The sequence below is a fragment of the Dinoponera quadriceps genome, unplaced genomic scaffold (assembly GCF_001313825.1).
Source record: "Dinoponera quadriceps isolate SergipeBrazil2010 unplaced genomic scaffold, ASM131382v1 scaffold2600, whole genome shotgun sequence".
In the NCBI taxonomy this organism is placed as follows: domain Eukaryota; kingdom Metazoa; phylum Arthropoda; class Insecta; order Hymenoptera; family Formicidae; genus Dinoponera; species Dinoponera quadriceps.
The window spans coordinates 942,088-969,962 of NW_014556795.1; the positions used below are offsets into that span (position 1 = coordinate 942,088).

Below are 27,875 nucleotides of genomic sequence, written 5' to 3' on the forward strand. Positions count from 1 at the left end.
AACGATAGCAGCTCGTAAGGTCGCGACACCGTTAGATGGCACCAGTTAAGCGGTTAGTTGCACTGTCAGTCTGGCAAATTTGTTATTGTTAGTACCAAAGTGCCCGCTACGAGTCGCCACTGTTGCTAGCGAAGGAGTTCGTTAGGTATTTTGAATCTCACCGCGATCGTTTCTGTCGAGATCCTGAGATCCTGTTAATGATGCTCGTAAGATCGACACAGGTAAAAAGAAAAGCATTTAATGTTATCCATCATTTAAGAAATAACAGATCAAGTATTAGAAAGTGACATAAGAAAAGTACGCGACTGTTTAGACAGGTTTCTCTCTGTTCAGAGTGATGCTAATAAGTTCCGAGGTTATAACGATGGAGCATCGACATTTTGATTGGAATGAAAATCGGTATAACTTCGAAAGTTTCGTTCGAATATGGCTCGAAATCGATATAATTCCAAATTGAGTTAAATTCCCGATATTATAAACATGAAAAAGGTTATGTAGGAATCTTGTCGTCTTTCTTTGTAACCATGAAAAATATGTATGAGAGGCTACTTAACAATTACCTTACATCACGAAGGGGGAGGGGGGGGGTCTATTAGCTCGCGTGACAGTCTGTAATTGCAGAGAGGGGAGGAGGAGTAAAGACCAAGGAACGTCACGTTGAATGACATAGTTTGTAAATATGGACGCGCATATTTACCCACTTTGTTCGCATTCATGATACATTTGGTTGATTTGGTGAAAATTCTTCAGTCTTGACATGGTTTTGTGTTAATAAACAAAATGGTAATTCTTATATATATGTATTTTTTTTTTAACACTACTTTTTCTTTATTTTCTTTTTAAACACAATTTTTACTAATCAAAATTAATTAATTAATAAAATCAAGTTTGATATTATACGCCTGAAAATTACTAGTATTTTGGAAAAAGATAGTAGCAGTCTAATGATTATTACCTATAATGTGGTTATAAGCTATTTTTTTCTTCTGCATTGGAGGTTTATTTCACACATCACATGATATTGGAAGAGGGCAAATATTTTGTGATGAAGGAATGAGGAGAAGGGATAAAGATTCCCAAATTTAGCGTGACGTAATTTTCGAGTGGCCCTAAAGATCATGTTTGCATGCTTGTTGCATCGAAACTCGAACCTACGCAAAGCGAAGTTACTCTAGTTCTAAATTCTGTCTTCGAAATGCCTAATAATTATGAAAGAATTACAACGAATCGTTCAAACGTTTTCTCAGTATATTTAATCATGCCAGGAGGATTGCGATGATATATTTAGGGATCTTAGAGATCATTCAGCTTATTTATTCGACATAACATATCTTCTCATGTACACATAGACACATTATACACATAGACGTCAGAATAAACATTAAATAGTTAACAACGAATCCGTTACTTTGCTGACGCGAATACCTCTTATCTATCGCGTTAATTTATGCGACCCACCGATGATATATACTTTGTGACCATATTTATTCTGTGATCTTAATACGCTTAATATATAGAAGTCGGTTTGGTTGTAATCGCGTTACGTGTCTCGCGCAAGCCTCAACAATTCGGGTACAATCTCAAAGCGAAATTCGACTGGCGATTCTCGGTGCCGGCGTTACGCATTCGAAAACGCGCGCAAAAAAAAAAAAATATATATATATATAGAAACTAGTGCGGCTCTCTCCTCTCTTAACTTCCTTTAACTGCCTTTGCTTGTGGAGAAGGTTCTATGCGAGTTATTTGATTTCCGGTGATATTTAATCGCGCACTATATGTATGATAACACCTAAAAGCAAGGAAATACGCTCTATAAGATAAGCGCGTCGTTAAATCTCTCTTTTTTCTCCCTCCTCCCCCTCCTCTTCTTCTTCTTCTTCTTTCCCTCGATTACTACACAGGCATGAAAGTCGGACCCATACACCAGCTTGTTAAGATATCTACGATATAACGATACGACAACGTTAAATAGGTACAGACTTACAGACTGCGATTTTACAACGAGCGCGAGAGGCTGCTGCTGAAACTATAATATAACGATAAATACATAGACAAGCGTCGTCCAATACCTTCCTAACGAAGAAATTCCTCGGTGAGTTTTTTTCTTTTTTTTTTTTTGGGTAACCGATCGAACGTCTAGTTTCTCCTTACACACGTTGTCTGCTCTCTCACGCATTGTCGATTTCAACGACGGATCGCGTATTTGCCAATGTCGTTTCTTGGTAGGCGGATTTCCAACGAGACAACAATCGATCGATCGATCCTCTGAATGTGTCGAATGCAGGGAAGGTTTTGCACTTTTTTTTTTTCATTGCTTATTGTCTGTTCACAATAGCAGCGGCCGACGAATAGTTCGCTAATTTGCGTTCCTTTCCTCTTTCTCTCTTCCTCCCTTCTTCTTCATCTTTTTTCTATAACATATCCAATGCGGAAGCATCGTTGCAAAACGATGACAACCGAATGACGCACGACGATACTACTTGCAGTTCAATTTGACGCGCGTGTTTCCCTCGCACGATTTTACTCCCCGCATGGCTGTGCGCTGTGCTTTCCTTGCGAAAAAATAGGCAAATTAAATAACACAGACGGGAACTCATCTATGAAGTTAATTAACATTTTATATTTTCATGAGATTAAGGATTGATTTAATTTTACTTGAATTCCCTTTCATTTCTTCTTGCTTTCAATATACTGATCTATCATTCCGTATGTTTTACCAGCAGCCGAGTAATTTCTCCAACACCTTCCGGAAAATAAAGTACAACGACATAATTAATTTACGCTATAAGGCAAAAGGGGATTCACCGTATCTCGATTAGCATCGAAGAAAATTATTTAATCGTAGTTCCGCGACTAGAGAATATCTCAGAATAAATGCAAAAAGTACAGAAGAAGAAGAAGAAGAAAACCGTCGTTCGGTCCCCGTTCTAAAAAATGATTGGGAATTTTGTAATTATCCCTACGAATTTCTTAATTCGCCTCCTTCTTCGCAGGACCTCCTCTTACGAGAATCGACAGCCAGGAGATTACGAATCCTACCGTGCCTCTTGCGACGCCCAAATATAGCAGCCGGATATCCCGATTCGTTTGTCAGGTGTGTGATATTTGTACGTAACAGTTGCGGTGCGACCGTATATCGTTATTATTTTGCATTTCTTTGCCGGAAGCGTACGTGGCCGCGTGTGATCGACGAGGCGCTTAGCGCGGCACGTTTTACGGATTCTCTTCGCACAATTCGCTTCGATTAACAACACAGTCACGTTGATTGCATCTGCAATTCGTACAATTAAGCCTGCTCGGCCGCCGGCCGAGTAGTCGATACGGGCTGAATAGGAATTACACGAGAGACTCACACAAATAATCATCGCGGCGTCGCGCACATACTTTCGTACTCCAATTATGAAACGAGACTCGAGTCGTTTCGCTGTTTCTCCCGCAAATTGGAGAAACTCGTATGCACTACTGGGGAGAGCAATTCGTTATTACGGCTCTCAATCTCTTCCGTTGGAATTAGATAAATTCTTCTATTGGATTTTCGATGCATTTTAAAACTCATTGAGGAAGAAATATTACAACTTTATTGTTAATGATTATACATTTATGCAGGATGTCTCAGATTAATCTCGGTTCCCGCGATGCGCAGGTGGAACGGGCGAAACTGAACAGAAAAGTCACACGTCATTTTGCAAAATTCCGCAATAGTTAATGAGGACTTTATTATTTTGTCTGAGCTAATGAGCGACCTGGAAGCGGTAGGCCGGATTCTGTATGAAAGAAAATGGCTTACTTCCGAAGATCTTCTAGCAACGATGAGTATCAACCGACAACGAGAGGCGTGATTCTTTTCAGCGTACAATTCTTTGTCACATGCCGCTCGCTGTTCACTCCGCCTGTTGAAATCAGTTGATGCTCATCGTTTCTAGGAGAACTCCGGAAGTAAGACATTTTTCTTCATACGGAGTCCGGTCTACCGTTTACCGTGCGCTTATCAGTTGAGATAAAATCATTAATTCTCCATTAACTATTATGAATTTTGCGAAAATGACACATGACTTTTCTGCTCAGTTTCATCTCAGTTCTACAGCTGCACATCGCGGGATTACCGAGATTAGTTTGGAACGACCTGTACATGTGGCTTGACACTCGACGAAGATGTCTTTTGCGATTTTTGTCGATCCTCTTTAAATTAAAGTACGAATTGAAATCAATTTGTTCGAAACGTTAGATTTATCAGTAATTCCAAGGATTATTATTTCCAAGCCGTTGAATCTCTTGGATTTTACCATAAAGAGCGCGAGCCACTGGTTGTTGATATGTCGTTTTCGAATAGCAGATATGTTATCGTAATTTGCTAGGCGCTAATTCACGTTGTTTAAGCGTGCACGGTTGCCCATTAAATTCCAACGTAAGAGATCAACTGGCGTAATCGCAGTACAGATACAACTCATCCTTCTCAAGCGCAAATTCCAATGAAAGAACCGAACGATAGATTTTTATAGTTTTAGATTTAGTGTCTTTTTGAATGAAACTTTATGTTCGGCAATTGAAATCGTCTTGAACGTCAGTAATTTTCCGCGAGAGAAAAGCGTACAATACATATATTCGGGATAATAAATCTTTACGTAATGTATGTGTGGACAAATTGGTTCCTCCTCATTTTCGTTCGGTCGTTTAAACAAACATAACCGCGAGTGCCCATACACACACACTCACACCCACGCGCATATACCATACATATACACATACACATACACACGCACGCTTACGATATCGCGCAGGAGAGTAAATTTGAAATGAGAGAAGAGATCCACCGAGGAAGTCGGTGGAACAACATCCTTCAAGGTATCTCAGCGGCGACGACAGTTCGTTAGATTTTTTTTTTTTTTTTTCACTATATTTACATACAAGGGAACGAGATCGGTGAAATATATTGTGCGATATAGCTACGCGATATAGTACAACAGCTCACGTAACAACATTGAATCACGACAGTAGAGAGGATACTCATTGTTATTATTATTCTTACGAAATAAAAATAGTAATAATAATAATGTATAAAATAACGTATAAAAATAATAATCATAACAACAGCGTCGTAATATATACGTATATATGACAGAAGGAGGTACGAGGGGAACGCGTTGGTGAAAACAGAACTCTGCCGTTTGAAGGTAACGTAACGAATCCGAATTCGCGCGGCTCGAAAAATCGTCATAATTTCGGCTCGTTCGCTCTTCTTTCACTTCTGTTTCCTTTTTCCCATCGTCTTTCCTTCGCCGTTGCCTTCGCACTTTCTCTCGCTCCTTCCTTTATTTATTTCTCTCCACGACACATTCTTAAATATTTATATATATATATTTATATATGTATATTTTAACGGGGCGAGCGTTGGCGAGGAATTCGCGAATCGAATTGACTCGCGCTTCGTACCGGGAGTAGGTGCGTAAAGAGATTTTTTACGACCTTGTGTGTTCGGAATCCGCGCGTGGAAAGCTGTAGTTTAATGCCACAATGGTCACAACCTCTTTTACTTCTGCTCTGCGAAACCCGCCTTTCACCCCGGACCCCATTTTTGCTTTATCGTTTTGATAACATGAACAAGATTCGGACACCGACGAGATTCCAAACTCTGCGTATAACTTTCGCGATTATATATATATATCTCTAGAGATTACGATATAACTGCTTATAATCCGCTCTTTAATACTGCATAGTGCATACTCGCACAACAAGCAAACGCGCTACGCCCTAATCACGTACGTCTCTTACGGTGTAATCACTACGTAAACGACAATTGGATGAGAAATGTCTTGGCGAATGTCTCCCGTGAAAAGTAGCTTGGTAGCTTAGGATCTCAACAGGTGTTTTTACCCGACTCGCTTATATACGTAATAAGGTATACTCGGTCGTACACGAATAGCAACGAGATGTACTCCGATATGTATGTAATAAATACACGACAATTCTTGTTGATTTTTTTTTTTCCTTTTTTCTGTCCGAGCAATCACATTTATACGAAGATACATCACACTGACATAGAACACGACACGTAGACGGATCGCGTACAAGTAGGCGTACGCGAGTTAAACGTTAAGCTACGCTATACTCTATATTGCTTCTACGAACGTTCTATTTTTCGCGGGGTCCGGCCTGATCGATCTCTCTCTCTCCCTCTCTCTCTTTCTCTCAACGTCTCCGTCGTCTCGGCAACAGAATAAATAAATCGTCACAGCTAGAGTTTCCCGCGGCGAATCCTCATAGAGTTTATCATATAATTCGCGAATCCCCTGAACGCTTCGTCTACCCCGTCCGTTTCTCTCTCTTTTTCGCCATTCTTGTTTTATTCATTTTTTTCTTTTCTTTAACATTAAACTTAGATTCTACTATTCTCCGTCGCGACAAATCTCACGGCGCGTTCTCCGTGTTAAATTCTTGCCGGGAAGAACGCGAGAATCGGGGAAGAAACGAGGATTAACGAGTATTCGAAGAATCGATTGACGGAGAAACGCCGGAATTTGCGTGCCCGCGTGCGTAAGCTCGAAGCCGCAGCTTTCCTAGCGGCTTACCTTCTCTCTCTCTCTCTCTCTCTTTCTCCCTCTTTTTTTTTTCTTCTTTTATATTCTCACCCGCGGCAATGGGATCCCGCGAATCCTCGGTAAATCGTACGCGCCGGGGTGCCTCGCGTGAGAAAAGTCGCGGCGATTTTCGCGACGAGGTGAGCCCGTATTCGACTTCCGATCACGTGGAACAAGCGAAGAACTCTTCATGGCACCCGACTGTCGCGTTTTCTCGTCGCCGGTTTCCTTGCAGCCATTCAGGGAAACCAAATCGGGCGGTTCTTCCTCATGAGACAAGAGACTAAATTTACCGTTTGTGTGTTTCGTCATCACCTGAGGAGCGCGCCGGGCGTTCTCGCACGATCTGCCGAGGCGCGCGACACCGTCTCGTCCCGCTGATTTATATATATATTATCTTCGGCTATGTAATCGTTCGATATCATCTTCAACTTTGGAACAATCGTATTTATTGTAACATATTACGTATATATTTATTATAATCCCTCGACGCTGTGTAACATCTGTGTGCTTCAATGCCTTCAGCATCTCTTTCCCTCGATTTCTCCTGTTTTTTTTTACTCGTGTTTTTCTTCTTTTCTCTTTTATATACTTAGAGCCTTAAGGATATCCTGTGGGGGGGGGGGGCTCCTGTGGGCGTTCCGGATACAAAGGGCGAACACCGCGACCTCTCATTTCTCTCGCTCGATTTTACATCTTTTGTATCCGGAACGCGTCGCAGTTACGGGAATGCTAAAAGCGCCTTCTGCGTTGAACGGTTTAACTTCCGCGCCGCGTTTGTCCTTCTCTTATTACGTATCCTCCAGACACACGATTTAACGCGGATACCTTCTTCTATCGCACGCCGCGATACAGCGAGACTCTTTTTCCTCCGCTTTCTCGCGACTCTCCAGGTCGCTCCAGGGCTTTTTGATCTATCGGTTATTTGCATATTACATACAGTATGTAGACATACGCTCGATAATATATCCGGTTAGACTTGACTTGAGAAGCAGCTGAGAACTCCTCGAGTCTGCTCTCGAACGTTCACAGAGCGCGACCTGTGCTCTTACGGAATATATTATCTTTATAGAGACCAAGCGTGGTGTTGTGCGACTTCTTCGAATCTACTTGCGTGTTAGATCGCTCGCAATTTCCCTCGCCGGTGGTGACGACAGATCATTTGTGAAAACGTTACTCGGTTACAAATAATAATTACATTTACATGTCCTTTTTTTTTCCAAATGTTATCAAGTGCGTGTCAACGGTTGTGCTTATTGTCGATGTTTGTAGCTCCTTATCATTTATGAAACTAAAAATATAGGTATGATATATTTATATATCGATAATATTGAATAAAAGAAAAATAACAAAATGGAGTTGTATCCTCATTCTGATACGATTAAAATTAAAGTTGGAAAATGAGAATATTTAAGACATCTTCTAACATTATTGTGGAAATTAAAAAAAAAATATATATATATATAAAGATTTTAAAACGCTAATAACTTATTTTTAACAATGTGTTGAAAAGAGAAGAAAAACGAATAACAAATTCTCTCTAAGCGATACAGAAATGTATCGAAAACGTTTAGAATCACTGTTTATTGGTCCTCTTCCTCGTTCTGATACGTGACGTATCGCACAGACGATTTTTCGCCGATTATTAACGACTGTAATTTAACACATTTCAGAATTAGCAATACATTTTCTGGGATATAAGTTTTAAGAGATTTTCAGTGTTACACGGAGAAAGAAGTTTCTTTGGCATGAAATAATTTGAAAGATTAATCGATCGCATTTCGTCGCTTCGGAAATTAGTTTGGACCGTTCGAATAGCTAAATTTCGTCGGGCTCAACAAAACTGATCAAATACGAGTAAATATTGTGCTCCGTGTGTTACGAATGAATTTTACCTTCTTCTCTTCCTTGGTCGGTGGCGCTTTTAAGAAGCACATAAGAGGCGCATAAAGGAAATTTAATATGGCTATCCCGAAAAGCATCCATTCGAAACCAATATTTTTGACCAAAGTTCCACTCAATGCAGGACCTATGACAAAAGCGGCGTTTTATTGAATGCTGTGACACAGCAAGTACACGATACGTCTTAAGGAGATGTCGAATAATTCGGAGAATTTTACCTGAACTCTCTTTTATCGATAAAAATATGGTTTCTCAGCCAATCAAGTGGTTCCTGGTGCCACTTTTAGAAGAGTTTTTATTGATAAAAGAGAGTTTCGGATCTTTATTAGTAATCAGCGGAGACTTGAAATAAGATTGTAATAAAATATAACGAGGACAGATATAAATCTGTCCTCGCTATGATTCATAAATTATATTTGTATATATGATAAATATTATGATTTCCTGCTATATGAAGGTGAGATCTCAAGGACCTTAACAAGAAGCATCGGTGGTTCAGTGGTAGAATGCTCGCCTGCCACGCGGGCGGCCCGGGTTCGATTCCCGGCCGATGCAGCTTAATTTTTGCACCTTCTTTAATTTTTGTTTTTTTTCTCAATTCTCAAGCACCGATATGTACTTCGTATCCTCATGACGATTTGTTCTGGTGTAGATTGCATCATCATATCCTAAACACCTTTATTATTAATGTAAGAATCGGAGAGGAAAGAGTACATCGGAAACCGGAATTTTCTAAGCCGGGATCGAACCCGGGGCTTTCCTGCCTGCCGGACGATTGCTCTTATCACTGAGCTACCCGGGCTGCCGCTTCGATGATACACTCTTTCCCGTTCTCTTATCAGATGTTTGTCATTCTTACTCCTCCTTTGGTCGTCCACAATTATATTGCATATCAAACACGCTAAATATAGAATGATATCTGCTACTGATAATCATGGTTGGGTAATAATAAGTAATCAATCGGTTAAAAGTTAAGTTAAAAAGTTAAGAAATTGATAACTTTCAACTTAAACTGGCCATTTAAAATGCACTATGACTTATTAACTATTTTTTTTATATATAAGTTAAAATAATTCATCAATATTAACATTATCGCGAGCTGCTTACAATGGAGAATAGATCGAAAGTGATAAATAATAAATAAAAATAATGAATAAAAATGAAAATAACGTCAGCAGAATTATTTTTCATCTCTCTCTAAGCGCTTGTATTTACTCTTTTCTTTTATATGGGATTTTGAGCGTAAAACGGTCGATTTTGTGGATTGTTAACTTTGCACTTTGAACTTAATTAAAAATAAAAATTAACTCATTGTTGACAATTGCGATTTGATTGTATATCACGTACCTATAGTAAAGCCTAGACAAAATGCCACGTCGCCGATGGCATACACGCTTCCGTAAACGGCGGCATGTCTTATGTCCACTAGATAACCCAGCTCGGGCATCATCGAACTGTCCACCATGCCGATAGCAAATCCCAGACCTGCGTTTGGTACGATCAAGTGGTTGATATTTTTCGCCAGCGGAATCTGCGAAGCGAAATGATTCATGACATGAAATCAAACAAGTGAAGAGACCTCCTCCTCACTTATAGCCACGTCTTTTTAAAGCCGACATTCACGTTCGCGCGCGAATCGCACTTCTTTTGCAATATAAAAACGCATCTGTAATTTAGCTACAGATAGTCACAGATTTGTATAATTCGATGAGAGAGACATTCGGTCCGAGGGACGTTACAAGATGTTACATTTACAAATATACAAATATACAAGGAATTAATAATGCAGATGAAAAATTGAGACACACGTTGCCTCGCTAATTAATACAATGCGACCAATGGAGCGTGGAAGCAACTTCTTCGGCATACAATGCCGAATTCGACGTGAATGCAGGTGGAGAGATGTCGATTAGTTATTCTCGGCGTGACGAACATATAGCGTACTTACGCACATCAAGCAGATGCCAATAACGACGAGTCCAATCAGCGACGCTAACCACCTGTAAGCACACGAGAGCCGTGACAGGCGTGTCGGAAGCGAGTGTGTCTGCAAAAAGATAAGTCTCGCCCGAACAGGGACTCGAACCCTGGACCCTCAGATTAAAAGTCTGATGCTCTACCGACTGAGCTATCCGGGCGATGTATTTTCTTCGTTCTAAGAGCCTCGTCATCGTTATGGTGAGATCGTACGTTCGAGGTTGCCACGGGGCAGCCCGTATAAAAGTTCACGGCTGACGGTCGACCCGACTTACCTGCCTATTTTATGTCCCAGCGGCCCGAAGAGGTTCGTGCCGATCAGGTAGCTTATGCTCGCAGGCAGGAACGTGACCCCCTGTTTCCAACGACTGGCACCCATCGTGTCCATCATCCAGATCGGCAGGCTCGGTTCCAACATAGCGATACCCATATTCGCGAACGTGATCGCTCCTAGGATATTCAAAATGACGTTTAAAATGACATTTTGCTCGAAACACGATGGCCGCTTGTGTCAGGGTCGGGTAAACTAACTTAAGTTAGAAGTTAAAAGTCAATTATGCGAGACTTCTTCTAAATTGTATATATATATATATATATATAGTTTTGCACAATTAAATTTTAACTTTTAATAAGCTAATTTGATCTTAATTCAACGTTTAATTAGTTAGTTTTATTTAGATTGCTTTTAACTTGACTAAATTAATTGTACGAGCCATTAACTTATGACTTAACTTCAGAAAAGAAGGTTAATTTACTTAACCCTGGATTGTGTGTCATATATTTCTGTCCGTTCCGCGAAATCGTGAATTTCGAGCGGGTCACGCGGATAAATTGCGCTTAACACGACCCGCTCGAAATTCACAATATCTCGGGATCACAGAATTCATCTTTGTTTCTCGTACCGGCGGCCAAGATGATGTAAGGATCGGTGACGAGAGACTTCAATGACGGCGGTTCCGCTTCCGTATACACGATCGACGGTTGAAGCATCAGAAGCTGTAACACTTGAAGGTTTCATGAGAAATGATTAAGTTATCGGGCAAAGCCAAACGAACGGTAAATGTCTCCATTCTTAAGATAGTTGTCGCGAGGTGATTTACACTTACATCCATCGCCGAGAGCTAACGCGGAAAGGACCAAAAACGGGGCAGATTTCCCAATCCATTCGTACATAGCTCCGCCAAACGGAGGACCGATGAGGACACCGAGAGCTAAGCCACCAAGCGCAAATCCCATAGCGTTGCCGCGTTCCTTATCGTCCTGATATCTCTCCGCCAACATGCCCATACCTGTGAGCAAAATTACATAATATATTTTCAGTTTCGGGAATACTGACGCGCGTTTCGGGAGATCGCTAGGTTGCGAAAATCAGGCGGAACAGCGGTTCTCATTCCGGGATTAAAGAAGAGGCGGCACACGCCTCTCTTTATTCTGTGACGTTTAATTCCCTTTGATCTTTCGTGTTAGGTATAATAAACGTATACATTTACAGTATTATCTTTCAGTTTCCAACACGTTAACATCAGCATCGGTGGTTCAGTGGTAGAATGCTCGCCTGCCACGCGGGCGGCCCGGGTTCGATTCCCGGCCGATGCAGTTTTTTTTAAGCTTTGTTCTTTTACACCCCGATTATTCATAGAAAATTAATTGTACGACCGAGCCGACAGCTAACTTTTATTTTTGCCACGATCAAGGATTTACAAAATAATAATTTTGACGTATGCAGTCATTGATCTAGGATATAAATAAAAAAAACTGCCAGCAGAGAGTGCTACGTAGAGAATACAATTTTCAAAGTGTTTAAGATAAATAAGACAGCAGCAAAAGAGAATTTAATAGCATTGCATCGGCCGGGAATCGAACCCGGGCCGCCCGCGTGGCAGGCGAGCATTCTACCACTGAACCACCGATGCTCTTATTAATCTACTAGAGATAGTTCTAACAGAGTGAGAATTTATGATAGATTTCATAAATTTGAGGACAACGATTCTCAAGTTAAAAGCTTTGTTCGCTTTCTAGTAGAGAACGTATTATCGTCTAAGGAAAATAAATACATTGATTCGCTTTGGATAATATTTTTTTAATTTATAGAAAGACAGTATTTTTGCAGAAATGTTTTCAGAGTCGATTTCATTTGTATCGATATATTTTTAAAAGACGTTTGGAAATAATTGATTAGATAATGTTATCGGTTATAATATGAACGTTTAAGTTAGTGATAATGAATTTAAGTTGATTTAGTTATGAAGTAATAGCGATAATTACCGGAAACACTCGAACACGACGAGCCGATACCTTGAAGAGCTCGTGCTAGAAAAAGCACACCGTAGCTTCGTCCGAAAGCAAAAATCAGCGAGGATAAAAACATGATAATGAATCCGGTAAACATAGGTATGCTGTAGCCGATCCTGAAAGCAGAAGGCGCACATATCTTCACGTTATTTACGGTGAAAGTGACCGACTGATGTTTTTATCAAGGCACTGGCGATTCTACAGAAACCAGTGATTCTGATAAAATCGTTACATTAATCATACTTTCGTCATAATATTTCTACAACGTTTCATTAATATTAGACGGGTATCACATTGATTTGTAATTTCTTTATTAAATCGTGCTCTCCGAACAAAATTACTAAATAGAATCTGCGAAGGAGATTGGGAACAATCTTTCTAAATAAAAAGATTCTGTTGAAGTCACGTATACAACAGGAGATGACCGTTTTAATGAATAATAATCTCTTCGACCGTTGTGAGTCATTTCATTTTCAATTTTGCTTGATTTTCGGTAAATTTTTAGATAAATGATTTGATGTATATTCGGAACGAAAAGAATATTCTCATATATTTGTGAAATGAAAGGGGGGGGGGGGCTTACTTGTGGGTCAATGGCCCAACTATAGGGTTAGCCAACAACTGGACAAAGGCTTTGGAAGCGAACATTATTCCCACTTCCACGGTTTCGTCCACTAATTCTCGGTGCCTCTGCTCTTTTTCCTTTACTTCCGACAACGTAAGATTGACCGTGGTAATTTCTGAAATTAAAAAGAAGAAGATGGAAAAAATTTGCATCGCATGCTAATATATCATTGCGGTGCGAATAGATTGATACGATGATCAATAACGGGGCGTGCCTCACCTAGGTCCATGGCGGGGGTGGTGGGGTGTCGAAATGCTAATCCGGTAGGAACCGATATGTTCGGGGCGCACGGGCATTTTGGCGTTGTTGATGTAGCCGTTGCTGTCGTTGTGGTTGTCGGCGAGGCGGTAGTGGTGATTATAGTTTGATGAGACCCGCTTCCTTCCAGACGTTCGCTCAATGTTGCGTTGGGATGTTTGATGTCATAGAGGAATTCCGGCATTATTGGGACTGAAATGAAAGCCCGGCAATGTGTAAAAATGGAAGGTGCGATGCCTCAAGATCAATTTAGCAAAAAGTTTAGATTTTTTTTATATTAAACCATCGTTGCTGGAAATTTCCTATCCAAGTTAAATTTCCCGTCCAGTCGCAGCGACTCAGGCTTTACAGAAACGCAGGACAGTCACGCGCTATTCTATTTTGCACGATATCGTATTCACGAGTAGACAAATGTTATTAATCAATTTAAGGGTAGGATCGTCGAGCCGGTATATAATAAATCCGAAAGAGGTGTTATCAACCGGGGGTGTAACTCAGTGGTAGAGTGTCTGCTTCGCATGCTGAAAGTCCTGGGTTCAAATCCCAGCACCTCCAATCAGTCTTTTTTTTTCGTCGCAGCGACACTTTCCCCTCGAACTGCTGCGTCCTGACAATTTATCATCACAATTTTATAGATATCTTCGCAATTTTATAGATTTTATAGATATCGAGAAATTATTATTTACAAGATATATCTCGGTGAACTTTCTTTAAAGCGCTTTAAGCTTGACGAAAAAAAATCCTAACGGTCGTTGATAGACCGAGCGTTAAGAATGATGACCGGGTTTGGGAAGAAGTTTGTAAAAATGTGTAAACGTTTTACGTTACGTACGGGCGCGGGTTTTAATAGGATTGCGCGTTTCACGATTTACGCGGGTTTCCGCGCGCGCGTGTGGGACTTTTATTCATTTAGTCCGATGCAGGTAACGATTGAAAGTGGATCCCGCGATTTGTTCGATAAGCGCGACGACGTTCTCCGCCGCCGGGTTTGCACGCGACGATCACGAGTCTTGCTACACGGTGCTGCATAAATGCATGACCACTTATCCGGATTGGCGGCGCGATACAAGCAGGTCCATACGTTCCGCCGAGATTCCGGGCCGGCGCGATAAACGAACGTTTTTTGAATTAAACATCGGATCTCGCGACCGCGTGGAGAGGTAGCGGCCGGTGTCGATAGGATGCCGGCGGAATGGAACGAGGGTGTTAAAAGCCGGAGTTTAACCGCGCGATAATATGGATTGAGCGTCGGATATCCCGATGAAAGTTCCTCGCGCGAAATCTCATCGTATTTGCACACGTCAACTCAGCTCGGTATTGTATTTTCACCCGTGCGTTTGCTCGACAGCTACGAGAAACGAGCGATGATGATCCTGAATTCCTTTGCCACGAATTAATCGAAATCGTTCGCCGGTAAAATATCCTTCCCGTCGTGATGATGATTTCTCGAACTTCCTAAGTTTCATCTTTCGGACGTCGTTTAAGATATTCAACGGATATCTCAAACGACGTCCGTATGTTTGCTGGATATCCAGCGGATATTTGAGGATCTGAGAATCTGAGGATCGTCTTAGGATATCCTGTGGTTACCACGATATCTCAAAATGACGTCCGTAGGACGTCCCTCGGATAAAGTGTGCTGCTTGAGACGTGACGGTTAGAGAGAAAGTGATGCAGTTAATAGTTCTCGCTACTTGACCCGCTGGAACTTAAAGTTACAAGCCTAAAGAGGCAACAACGCGCAGCCGGGCTGAAAAGAAGCTGCCGGGAAAGACGACATCGGCTTCAATGTAACGCAATGCAACAGAAATGCAAATCAGTAACGTGATTGTTATCTATTTATAGTTCAGATTATGCGATTATTATCTCGAGTGTTGCATTGACAAACTCAGCGTTGGCAGAACACGTAGAAAAATATATATTCGCAACGAGGAAACGGAAACAGGATGAAATTGTTGTAACAACTATGTCAGTTTCTGTGCTTTTCCTCCAATGGTTAAAGTACGGGTGTTACGGGAGGGCGAATTAATATTTAATTGAGTTTCAATCAGTGCCGTGAAATACGGCATAGACAGCCACTTACCCACAGTCGTCAGCAACATATTATCCAACAGCAGGGCGATGGCAACGATGATGAGAACGAGCTTGCGGGATTCCCGGCATCGTTGCAACCAGCCTCTCCATTCTCCGCCCCCCATTCTCGAATCTTATCCCTCCGCTGATGTTCTGCGTGATATCGACGAGACGATTAATCAGTTACTTCGTCGTCATCGCGTTCGTCCGCGAGCCGTCGCGCGAAGTCGCGCGGACAAACGTCGCGGTTAAGCACACACGGCGCGTAAATGAAATCTCATTACGACTCCCTTTTCATCGAACTTCGTTCTCTTGGCAAGAAATTACGACGGGCAAATAGAAATTGCGCGAAGCCACCCAACGACCAGCCCTCTGATTTCTTCGGGTCGCCGGACGAGGGGGTCCCTTCGCGAGGACGGAGAATCGAGTCGCTCTGCGTCAACACTTCACCGCGCGTACCGCGAAGAGACTCTCTTCGATCGGGCTTTCCTTGAACCGACTATACACTCGTCGATCGCGATTCGATCAGGCCCGAAAAGTTTCTAACCGACATTCTCTCGTAAGTTCTACTTATGCAATATTTGAAGCGTTAAGAGACGAAATACTACGGGTTATCGTTCTATTTCGATGCTACAAATGGTCAGTTAATGTTCGTTTATCCCACGTTAAGACACTCGTAAGATTTGCGTTAGATTTTCTATGACTGTTAGAGATTTCTGATCTCAACAGACGTCCGACAAATTTACCGACAGCAGGAAGAAATTCGCGAATCGAAATTTGATATTCACACAGTCCGTCGTTATTAACCGCCTAGTCTTTATCGTCGACGCTGGTGCGAAGTGTCATCATTTTCTCTTAGTTCTCGGGTAGAATAATTTTTCTCCAAACGACACTTTGTATTCCTAAGAATGAAATATACACGCAGACATGCACGATATAATTTATAAAATAATTAATACATTGTAAAATAATTAACGCATTGTAATTTATAAAATAACGACACTTCTGGGCAATCAATCGCCGCGAAACGAAATATCCTCCCTCTTTATCATCGTCATCTAAGTCATAAGCAATATTCTGGAACAGAATCGAGCCACTTCCGTTGGAAGAAATCTTGAATGACGCGGAAATAGTCTGAACGCCGGGCGAGGGCGCATCTGCCTTTAACAGAAGGCAAAATCGCCCTCCCTGAAAACTGTCAATTGCGGAAAGTGGTCAAAATTACGATCCACTCCCCTTTGCAATTTCGTCTCGACTCGCGTATTTTGCGCACTTACCTCCGACACTGGCCGAAACAACCAGTCAGATTCGATCATGCTCGACTGTATTTTTCCAGATACTGTGCGAATTCGCAATGAAATTTGCTTATTACTATTCGTAAATTTTATACAACAATCAAGTAACGTCACAGTTGAACCACATGTTTATCCTGGTGTATCTTCACGAAAGTCAATATCAGCGATTTAGATTCTTATTCCCGTACGATTTTTTCTATTAAGAACGAATATCTTCTTTATCAAGACTGGAGAAAGAGAGAGAGAGAGAAGAATGAAGGAGTTCTTCGGGTTAGAGGGGTAGATGCAGCGGACGAAATCTAATTTTCCCGAGTAATACCGGCTTGTGTCGGATTAAGTACCCGTGGGAATACATATGTGACATTATTTTTACAAGATAAGTGAAGGCTTATCAAACGTAATATCAGTCTTGAGAAAGGAGGACGGTCATTAAAAACAAAAAAAAATCACTTTTTGCCGAAAAGAAAAGATCCTCCGTCGGGCGAGTGTAGTAATGTTGTGCAAAATGCTGTACGTGCCAGAAACTATCGAAGAAAGTAATTCCTCCCGCTCGGCGGGAGGCGAGATTACTTCGTAGATTTTTATTTCTACCGTTTCGCCGATCCTTTTGACGTCGGGTCTTCAAACACTCTCTCGGTGACGCATGGCAGCACGACGATGCTGCTATCGAGTGCAGTCTTAATTGCCAAGGTTTTTTTCAAAAAGCCCGCTTCCGTTTCGTCCCGCTGACGCTCGCTATCGACTCGACGTTCACGTTTAGCGCAATACAATTAACCGCATTAATTACAGGCTTTTAATAGTGCCTCCACCACCCTTTCCATTCGCCCGCTCGACGCTGTGCCCGCGCGCGCGCGCGCGCCCGCTGCGCCCGTTCCTCTTTTATTCGTAATAACTCGGTTACCCCACGCTTTTAGCCCACCTAATTTTCACGCTCGTCCCTCTGAAAAGGCAAAGCATCAAAGGCTATATTGCGACTTTCAGTACTGTCCCGCGCTCACGGTGCGCTCCGCCCCGTTTTTATTAAGAACAGCCGTAAGAATCCCATCGGGAAAGAATTCAAACGCTCTGCGTTCAGCGTGTTACATCTCCGTCGGCCGGCTTTAATTTAATAACACGAGTTGGGGCATGATTTAAGAAAATACTCGGGTTTCCTTTACCCGTGAGAGGCTCCCGGCCGACGGAGCTTCAAGGGAGGAAGACAGACGGCGAAGTTATATTCTTCGGTTTAACATCCCCCCCCTCCCCCCGATTTTACTCCGATGGAAATTTAATTGCACACTTAGCTCAGCTAAAAGTATGCATTCTATACGGGAATTAAAGTCACACGGACACGCGTGCGTAGAGTCTCGTAAGATTCGAAGTGCGATGCCTCGATATTTTCGCCAGGGGAAGAGACGGTTGGTGTCGCGAGATAAGGAACGTTTAAGGCTCGATAGCAGAAGAGAGCGGCCTACACGCCGCACGCGTATACGCGTGAGCTGGCCACACGGCGATATACGTCTTCGCCGCTGACGAAGTCGAAGATTGATAGCGAGGGGGAGGGCGGGAGGGCGCGAGGGATGGGAACTAAGGATAGGCGGATGGAGAATTGGTATGAAAGGAAAAGGAGCGTGAGCGGGGAAGCAATCAGCATTTTCCCTGAAAGCCAACTCCCCGGGGTCCGCGCATTATTCTCGGGCAAGACCGCTTCCACCCGTGCCACTTATAAGCTCCGCTACCCTTCCGCCATGACTGACTCCCTTCCGCACTCTTCCGTCTGTCCGTGCTTCTCCCCCCCTCTTCTTCTCCTCTTCGTCATCTTCTTCTTCTTCTCTTTCCCTTGTCTTCTCGGTAATTACGACGAAGAATGACCGCAAGACGGTTCTGTTTGTGTGCCGGAGCCTTTCGGTACTCGGCTGGCGTACTCGTCGAGGGTTTCGCGTCTCCGTGACTGGCTATTCCCTTCGGAAACGAGCCGATCGATCTCTCGCTACGTCGCGCGTGTATCCCGTCTTCCTCCGGGGATCCTTGCGCGAGCGACCACGCGCCGATTTGTCGCCTGTCTGAAACGCGCGCGCGCCTACTCGCTTGGAAAAGCGCGCGGCAGTGCACAAACGAGTTGTCTTAATCCCCCCTCGCCTCCCGACGTGCGATTCTTTTAATTGCTCGTCCGGCTTCGCTGTTCTCGCGTTGATTGCTGAGGGAAAGATGACACGAGAGGAGAGTTCGGTCTCTCTTCGCGTTCATTCCCGATGCTCTTCTTCGCGATGCTCGGGGGAATGCCAAGGTCGACTTGAGAGTTCGAAGCGTCGATGACGAACTTGGTGAAATTTCACCGGACCGTTTTTAACGCGCAACATTTCTCACCGTGAAGCTGCAGGATTTCTGTGCCCAGTAAATAGTTACGCTAACTTACGCGCAGCCAGAGCAGTCGCTTTGAGATCTCTCATCGTTTTTTCGCCTCAAGTCGAGCGATACTCGAGCTCCACATTCACCGTGTGTTTAAACAATTGTAATTCTACGCATCCAATGAGATACGAACCTTGCGGAAAATAATCCCCTTGAACCTCGAACTCAGAAGTGAAACTCATCGAGCCGAGTTGCGTCTAATTGCGCGAACGAAAGTTTGTAACTGGTGTACCACCGTGTTTTTAGCCTCCCCCCGCGCCCTTACGACACCCGACACTTGCGGTACTTGCGGTACAACTGATAAGCTCGATAATGGCGTGTAATTGCTCGCAACGACGGGGATTTGAATTTCGTAGAGCCGATGAAGCGCGATGTGAAGCGCCTATAGTGCGTGGGGTGCCGGGACGGTTCGAGGCCGCGAGGAGAGGCGTTGACAGACGAGTTCACGAGTCATTGAAAGGGTTTGACAGGGTGATCGTTTTGCGATTGACAGCTCCTCGGTAACGCCGCTTGATGAAGTGGCTCGCCGGATCTGCCGACTCATCGACGCTCGTTATGTCGACCGGGCGGCGAGGATATACGGTACATATATATATATATATATATATAACGAGAGTTACGAGATTACGCTCGTATCGCGTACACGAGATCAACTGGCCAAAGTTTCGTCGTTTGAGCTAATAGAAAAGTCGTGTCGCGCCGTCAGCGAGCGGAATTTATTGTAAAACGTGACCACTCCACGTAGCCGGCCACGTTTCCTCGCTCTCTCTCTCTCTCTCTCTCTCTCGCGGACTCTCTCACGATCGTCGGGATTTTTCATATAATGAAGGAAATAGAAAGTCCTGTCGTTTCCCGCTCGGTAACACGCACCGAAATTGAGTTTAGCTCCTCCGAGCGAATGGCGTAAAAAGTAAAACCAGCGGCCCACACGTAGGGCGAGTTTCGACGCACGAACAGAAGCGTCGATAGAAATTGCCCCGTTACGCGTGTTCGAGCCTAAGAAAAGATTAAGAGAGTGTCGCTTCGGTGGAATAATAATTAGCGTAATAATTGTCCGCGCGACATCCGAATTGCTCGGTGAACGAATCGCTCGGGAAAGTCTTCCGTGTCGTCTCCGGAGAATGAATTGCTTGGAACAATTCGTGCGCACCGAAATATTATAAAAATCGTTGAAAATAATGCTAGTTAATTAATTCGTTAGGCACATTTTTTTTCTCCCTCTCTCGGAATTTCAAAAATTCAATATCATGACGTATACCAACGCTCGCGCCCGGAAATTTCTGTATAACGCTCGAGCACACGTTTCTTAGGACAGTTATTTCTCACTTTCAATTATTGAGTCTCACTATTGCGTTTCACTCAGTCATCATTCGGCGTTCGATCTACACTGTTTGATCCTAATTGCAGATATTATTGGGTTGATCCTCGTACAATGCGTACAATAGCGAAGACACAGGCACCGGAGAAATGGAGGGGAGTGTCCTTTAAGCAGTTTCCATCGCTGTTCCGCAGACGAAGTTGCGTTCTACGTTGGGTTAGTTCCTACTTTAAGAACCAATTAGTTCCAGTCGCTACAATACAGGTCTCGTTGTACAGGTTGCGCCGTCGTCCCCGTCGTCTCGTTCGTATTATTCACCGATTCTCCGAACTTTGGAGCCGATCTTCCCTCGGCCAATGCGAGGTCATCGTCTGTCACCCTCTCGTAAATTTTTATACCCCATGATATCGCTATTGAGCGACATTGATTGAAAGAGGCTTGATCACTCGCACGAGGGGATTTGAATATTTTACATTTACCGAAGCTTTGATACCGCGTTAATAATAACAGCGCATTTAAATAATCAATGGCCTTCCGTAACAACGTGTACGTACGTACGTCAGTGTGTGTAACTTTGATTTTTTTTTTTATACGTATAATAAAAGCTTCACGAGGGAAGAAAGTAACTAAGAATAGCCGATTAATTACGAATAAGAAAATACGCGGGGAGGCCACCGATAAGAGGCTTTGAAAGGAGAAGAAGGGATGTCGGGAAGTGGAGAGGGATGCAGATAGCTTGAAGGGCAAACTGTTGCTTTGGCTCTCAACAAGTAGGTCAATGACCGAAACGTTGAATGGAGGATTTTGGTATCTTTTACCGTCGTTCGTGGAACTACGCGAGAAGAATAATCTTTTTGCGGCTTTCTTTTTTACCTAATAGCTTTCTCCTTTGAAGATACTTATCATGTTTCCGGAAAACAAATTCCTCGATGTCTATAACTGCGCAGCATATCAGTCTTGTCTTCGTGAATATTTGCAACATTAATTATTAATTATCTATTGTTTATACGCGTATAAATACTTGTGAGATTTTTCTAGATTTCATGTGAGAACTCATTTTGCGATGACTACTCTTAGTCTTCTTTTTCCATTTGAACACGTCGAGAAAGATGGAGAAGACTGGGGAAAACTAAGAAGGAAGATAATTTTTACGCGAGAAATATCGTTTCTTTCCTCTCTAACATGCTTCGATTTGTGCAGACACGACGCGATAATCCTTACTGTCATTCTCTTCGTCGTGCCTCATATAACGTTTTATCGTAGCGCCGGAGCAATTATGCCGAAGACGGTGGGTAGGGCGACTCCTCTCTTTGTCGCGCGATATTGCATGATAAGCGAATTATCTCGTCGCGAAATCACATTACCTCTATATAAAATCAGTGTGTTACAAAGTTACACCGTCGTCGTAGGCTTGATCATGGGACACTACGGTCCCGATTTCGGAATATCTCGAATTTCCGTCCAGTCGCGGCTTAACTCACACGCGTCGCACGTTATATTCGACGATCACGCGACGATCGGCTTTTACGACTACATACATTTGGCATTTTGAATTATAATGCACTTACATCTTCAACGTCGCGGGGAATCGAGTTTGCTCCGACACGTCAAGCGGAGTCTCATATTACACGTTACGTAAGATTTAACGACGGCGCTCCGGCGTACGTTTCGCCAGCCGTCTCGCGACGCACTGCTACCGTTCGCTCTATTATAATGACGGCACCACCTGTTCATTAACGATACGCGAAATGCAAGGAAGTCTTCTTGAGATGACTGGAGTTTTTGACGCCTTCATACAGGGCGTTCCGAGAGCCGAGCGTTTCGCCTCGACCGCCGTGTCGTGAGCGAAATTAAAAATGCCCGTCCTCTTGATTCCGAGATATCATTTATTTCCGGACGGTTGGTGAATTTCACCGAATGAAGACGGCCGTGCCGATAATTAGCTGACGTTCTCATCTCGAGAGACGGTTTCAAGAGCGGAATGTAATTTAGCGCGTTCCAACGCGCGTTCAAAGGAGACCGTCGAACTTTGGGAGGCACGTTGCATAGTCATTATTATGCGAGATTATTGTGTATCGATGCACGGTTTATATGGGATTAACTGTACTTTCGTTCGTTCGCATCTTGATCGCACTTTAATTCGACATCATTGCATCTTTCTTATAGAAAATTATCACTTATCACGAAAGCTTCCGCAGCCGCCACTTGGTTGGTCTCTTTTCTTCAAATGTAAATACGCCCCGGTTATTGATGATTTGTTCCCTACCTCGATTGATACGCGAAACATAGGATTACAGGGGTTACCGGTTCGGAAGAAGGAAATCGAATCGACGGGGAAAGCCAATTTTCGTGACTCTTACTTACGACGTACGTATGTACGATCTACGTATATCCCGCGTCAAATGAAAAACATCTTTACACACCGGGCACGCTTCCCGTGCGTTTGCCGGAATGGCTCCCGGGAAGTTCACGGGGGAAGAAACAGACTGTTCGATAGAGCGGATTGGGATAGATCGCAGGACGTACGTATTTCAGCCGTTCCAATGAACCGATATCACGTTGCGAGCTCCAAATCGGCCGATGCGAGGTATTTACATTTCCCTGAGAAACGCATCGCAACTTTTCCCCCATGCTTCTCGTCGCATGCTTCCTTTTTTAACGATACACTTTAATCCAGGTGTAATACGCGTTTTAAGGAGTTAAATAGGGATTACGATTCCGAGGTAAATAAAATATTGACTACGCGATTCGAATATTTATCAACGCGATTTGCATCTCGTTCTATTCGGAATGCGGAGCCTTCGTCAAAGTACAGGGAGATATTCGGAACGAGTCGCATTTTGCTGAAATATCGTAAACCGAGAGTACATAATGCATATCTGAATATATATATGTATATATATAACTTTGAATACATAATAAATAATATCTGTTTCACACGAACGATCGATATTTCACACATCGTGTGGAATTTTTATCACGCATTACACAGAAGAAAGGAATTAGTTGTCTACATGATACAACTGAAATTTAGTTATCAGACCTAGTTTTTAGCCGTGGGAGCTAAAAAGTAGTCGCAGGGACGAAGAGAATTGGCTGAATTAAATTAAAATTAAAGTTAAAACTAAACTTCTGTCGTATTATATGGACAGCTAATTTTTACCCGGGAGTTAGTTTTCAGCCGTGGGAGATAATTTTCCTTTGCTCGAGTGGAAATTGTTAAGTCTGTTAAATATGTGTACGATAAATGCAAGAAATCGCGTTTTCTTCCCGGAAGATGTTTTGACGATCGAACGCCAACGCTGTTGGAGTGTCGGATTGAGTAAATCGTGCGGTAAAGAAGCGTATCCGTTTACGCTTGGTTTGTAACAGCGCGCGCCGCTTCTTCCATATCGCCTTCATAGATCAATTTCAATTTAGTTCGTGGCCGGTTGCTCGCGAAATTAGAAGCGATTCGAGCGCAATGCGTTACGTTTCCTCTCGCTTCGTCGAAAACGCGGCTACGAGGAAGCGGATCGGATGTAAATCAAACTCGGATAGCCGTGAAACGAGACTTTAGGTCAGACACGCAATCCCGAAATAGAATTACGTCTTCGATCGTGCGTAAACGAATTTACCGCTGTCCCGCCTATCGCTTCTTTCCTCACGCGTTTCTTCCGCCGATCGCACGAAACGCGCGAATAGCGAAGCTATAAATACGACTGTTTCATTCGTTACGTCGCCAGGTCTGAAATAATAATCGCTACTACTCCTTTGTTTTATTCAGACTCGATTTTCCCCCAAAACAAAGCTTTGTATAAAAAAGGGGAAAACGCATAAAAGGGTTGAGAGCTACGAAGAAGGTGCGAAGACACGCTGACTTCGAACCATCACCTTGTGTTTCCCGCCGCACCTGCGACTTTTAGCGAGACTCGCGCGAGAATTAATTACGAAGGAAAAACGAGACAATTAAAAACCGGGTCGGGGGAGGCAGAAAGAAAGAGGGGGAGAGAGAGAGAGAGAGAGAGAGAGAGAGAGACTTGACGGAGTTTCACGGTTACCGGCCTTGTCGATCCGGTAATCGCATTAGAGCCGGTAATTACGACACCGCTCGTAGTAACGTGAAACCCGTAGGTCGGGTAAAGTACTGGACAGGGTTATGCAGATTGCTTTATAACCTTGTTACCGATCACTCTATTAACCTTACGAGGTTGGAGCGACCCTCTTCTCTCTCTCTCTCTCTCTCTCTCTCTGTTTCACACTCACTCACTCTCTGCCACTGCGTTCCCACCTCAGAAGCAGGTCGGCAACGAAAAGAGACGAAGGGATGAGTGTCGTCTTCCCTCTCTCTCTCTCTCTCTCGTCTTGCACGAAGTCTTTCTTCGGATCCTACGAGGCGGCTCCTCGAGAGTCACCTTGCCCCGCGTAAATTGCACGATTAAACTTGACGACAACTTATGCAACGCGAGGCTTCGCTGTTCGTTATCAGCGCCGGGCAACGCTGCTATCCAACGCGTTCACGTGGTGAGTCCGTCGCGCCAGGTTCCCGAACTTCCAAGCGGTATCGGTGAAACATATTCCCGGTGAAACGCCGGGCCCGTCATAAGTGAGCAACCCGCAGGGAGAACGAGATCTCCTCTTCAGGACGGTACTCGCTGCACGTCTCGTGTCTTCCGACCGCGTCTGTCGACCCTTCCGCCATTCTGAGTCGTCCGACCGAGCGTGCTTTGACGCGGACTCGCGAAGGGAAAGAAAGATCGGCTCCGCCGGGGCGCTGCGGCTGACACGTGGAAATGAGGGCGTTTTGTTCTCGCTCCCGCCGCGGATCGCGGATCGGGAAATCCGGTATTACGCGACTGAGGGATCAGCAGCGAGTGTCTCGGCCGGACCTCGGAGACGTGTCAACGAGTCAAAGACACTGGCGAGCGGACGAAAATCCCCGTGGGTGAATAGCGCCCCGACGACGCGCCCTCAACGCGTTGAAGTGAGTCGCCGGTGGACCACGCGAGACGGGAACTTGCGTGTGAGAGCGCGATTAACACCCGGGGGGTGACTTCAACCGGCGATCGCCGAATTCCTCGTCTGAGCCAAGGTTGCGCGTGGGACAATTAAACTCGCGATTGAACGGCCACACCGTGCGTTATGTACGTGGAAATGCACGAGCATGACTGTAAATCGGTGATGCTCGGACGTTTAATAAGGAGTTTCCATAAATCGCGTACCAAAGGATCCGTTAGTGAATCGATATACGATTATTATACTGTATTTGATACTTGATGTATTTGATTCGCGCGAATTTAGATATCGTTTTTAGTAACTTTTCTTTAAAATGGGCGCTTCATACGGTTAATTAAAAAATCGACTTGAACAGGTCCTCTAATATACTAATTTAATTTCATATAATACTCAGCCTTCACGCAAATACACGTATGATGCCGTGAAAAATATATACTACTGGGAGATTGCGAAAAAAACGTGTCTCTCGCATCTCGAGGTAAACTCGAGGATGTGAAAATTTGTCCAACACCTAAAGTTTATCTGTTTAATTCGCGAGGTGGAGGCGATCGCTCGCGTCGATAAGTTGGCATTTTACGATCAAACGTGTCGTGCAATAATCATCGCTCTAATTAATAAATAACTCGCTTACTAATTGGACTTAATTAATAAGATTGCTTACTAATTGGACTTAATTAATATCTATTAAAATAATAATTCAGTCAAGTGTAATATTTCCATCGAGCGATTTAAACTCCTCTCTTGCATTATACCGCGACACAGATTATTAACAGCGCTGTAACTCTTCTATGCAGCCATTTAACCCCACCCTCTGCCGCATGAAATAATCAGAGACTGTTTTATGCGATGATGCGGAACGATACATGTACAAACGCCGCTTCGAGTAATTATACGAAATAAAAAAACAGATCATTTTCCGAGGAAGCGCATTCAGCGTCGCGATAGGAAGCATCCCAGAAATTCTCTGAGCCGCTGTCGTTTAGCGTTCTTACGATTCAGATAACACATACGATCTTTATTTCGTTATCCTTCTGTCGCTTGGACAGCCGCGCAGCGATTTCACACAACGGGTAACACAGAAAAGAAATAAATACAAAATTATTCCCGTCGCGACTGCCGTCGCGATTCTGCCGGCGCGTCGCGATTACCGCGGAAACCGTCGCGACTGTACGACCATTTTTCCGAAGTCCGCACGCAACCCTGATTTCCATTTTCCGAATCTGACGAGTCGGACGTCGCGTTCCCGAAATCCGGCATTGCTCACTGCGTAACGTTACGATTCTCAAGGTATACTCACCGGTGTGTCAGCCGGGTCACTCGGGGCGGGCTGTTCTCCGGTCCTGTATCGCCGCTATCGTTGTTAGTCGTCGAGGTTGTGTCCCGGCTGGCGAGGAGCGTCGGGGCACCCCGATAGAAACTGCACGGACGATTGAGAGCGATAAGGGCGATAAGGGCGCATCTCACCTCGTGCCGGCCCGGAGCCGTCGCTCTCTCTGTCCACCACCGTCTGCGTCTCCCGTGCTTCTTCGACGTCCTCTTCTTGATCCTCGAAAAGATCCAGAAGCCCCCACAGCCGCCACAGGGCGCATGGTCACTGGGTTCCCCGCTTTTCACCCCCCGGCACTTCGCGTCCCTCTCTCTTCCTCGCGCCTTCTCGCTCCTTCTCCCTCTCGCCCCGGTTGCCACCCTCCTCTCGCTCTGTCTACTCGTCTCTCTTTGTTTTACACATTACGCACACACGTATATATGGAGTGTCGTATACGCGACACACACACACACACACACACACACACGCACTCACACATGTACACACACACACACACACGGAGGTAACACGCGTATTTACATGATGTAACAACAGTGTGTGATATTTCTGTTTTGTACTTCTCCCTCCCCCTCTCTTGCTTTTTGTCTCATTTCCCTTCCCCCCTTTCTCTCTCTCTTTTTTTTTCTTCAAAATAATAAATAAGTTGAGAGACGTTTTGCCCTACCTCTCCACTCGTTGTTTGTTCCCCTCTCGTCGTTCCCCACCCTGGAGCCAGCGAGTTCCTCTTTCGCGCGGTCCATTTCGGCATTATTCGTCTCCCTCCATCGAGGTGCAAGCCGACGCCCCCTGTCACCCTCTTGTTACCGTTTTTTCGTTATCATCGACTCCCCTCTCTTTCTTTCTCTCTGAT

The 27,875-nt window shown here is 43.9% G+C and overlaps 1 protein-coding gene and 5 non-coding genes across 10 annotated transcripts; 3 read left to right on the top strand and 3 right to left on the bottom strand.

The window, feature by feature from the left end:
• Positions 1 to 1,293: 1,293 nt before the first annotated feature.
• LOC106748273 (synaptic vesicular amine transporter) lies at positions 1,294 to 27,213 on the bottom strand. 5 transcript variants are annotated; one of them, XR_001374729.1, is made up of 13 exons: positions 26,996 to 27,213; positions 15,713 to 15,855; positions 13,591 to 13,821; positions 13,330 to 13,486; positions 12,720 to 12,862; positions 11,561 to 11,743; positions 11,357 to 11,458; positions 10,730 to 10,904; positions 10,426 to 10,477; positions 9,825 to 10,008; positions 8,471 to 8,604; positions 2,070 to 8,227; positions 1,294 to 1,940 (listed from the first exon to the last, which is right to left on the bottom strand). XR_001374729.1 is itself a non-coding variant. In XM_014626643.1 (12 exons), the coding sequence occupies exons 2-12, from the start codon at positions 15,825 to 15,827 to the stop codon at positions 8,159 to 8,161; spliced, it is 1,545 nt and encodes a 514-aa protein (XP_014482129.1). In that variant the 5' UTR covers positions 15,828 to 15,855; positions 26,996 to 27,213; the 3' UTR covers positions 1,294 to 8,158. The 5 variants fall into 5 exon arrangements, 4 of the variants coding, with proteins under 4 accessions (XP_014482129.1, XP_014482130.1, XP_014482131.1 ...); XM_014626643.1 differs by having other exon boundaries at positions 1,294 to 8,227; XM_014626644.1 differs by lacking the exon at positions 26,996 to 27,213 and adding an exon at positions 22,272 to 22,316 and having other exon boundaries at positions 1,294 to 8,227.
• On the top strand, positions 8,962 to 9,032 carry Trnag-gcc. The gene has a single exon. It is a non-coding gene; the product is annotated as a tRNA-Gly (tRNA).
• Positions 10,543 to 10,615, bottom strand: Trnak-uuu. Its single transcript has one exon. It is a non-coding gene; the product is annotated as a tRNA-Lys (tRNA).
• Positions 11,980 to 12,050, top strand: Trnag-gcc. The gene has a single exon. It is a non-coding gene; the product is annotated as a tRNA-Gly (tRNA).
• On the bottom strand, positions 12,297 to 12,367 carry Trnag-gcc. The gene has a single exon. It is a non-coding gene; the product is annotated as a tRNA-Gly (tRNA).
• Trnaa-cgc lies at positions 14,113 to 14,184 on the top strand. Its single transcript has one exon. It is a non-coding gene; the product is annotated as a tRNA-Ala (tRNA).
• Positions 27,214 to 27,875: the final 662 nt, after the last annotated feature.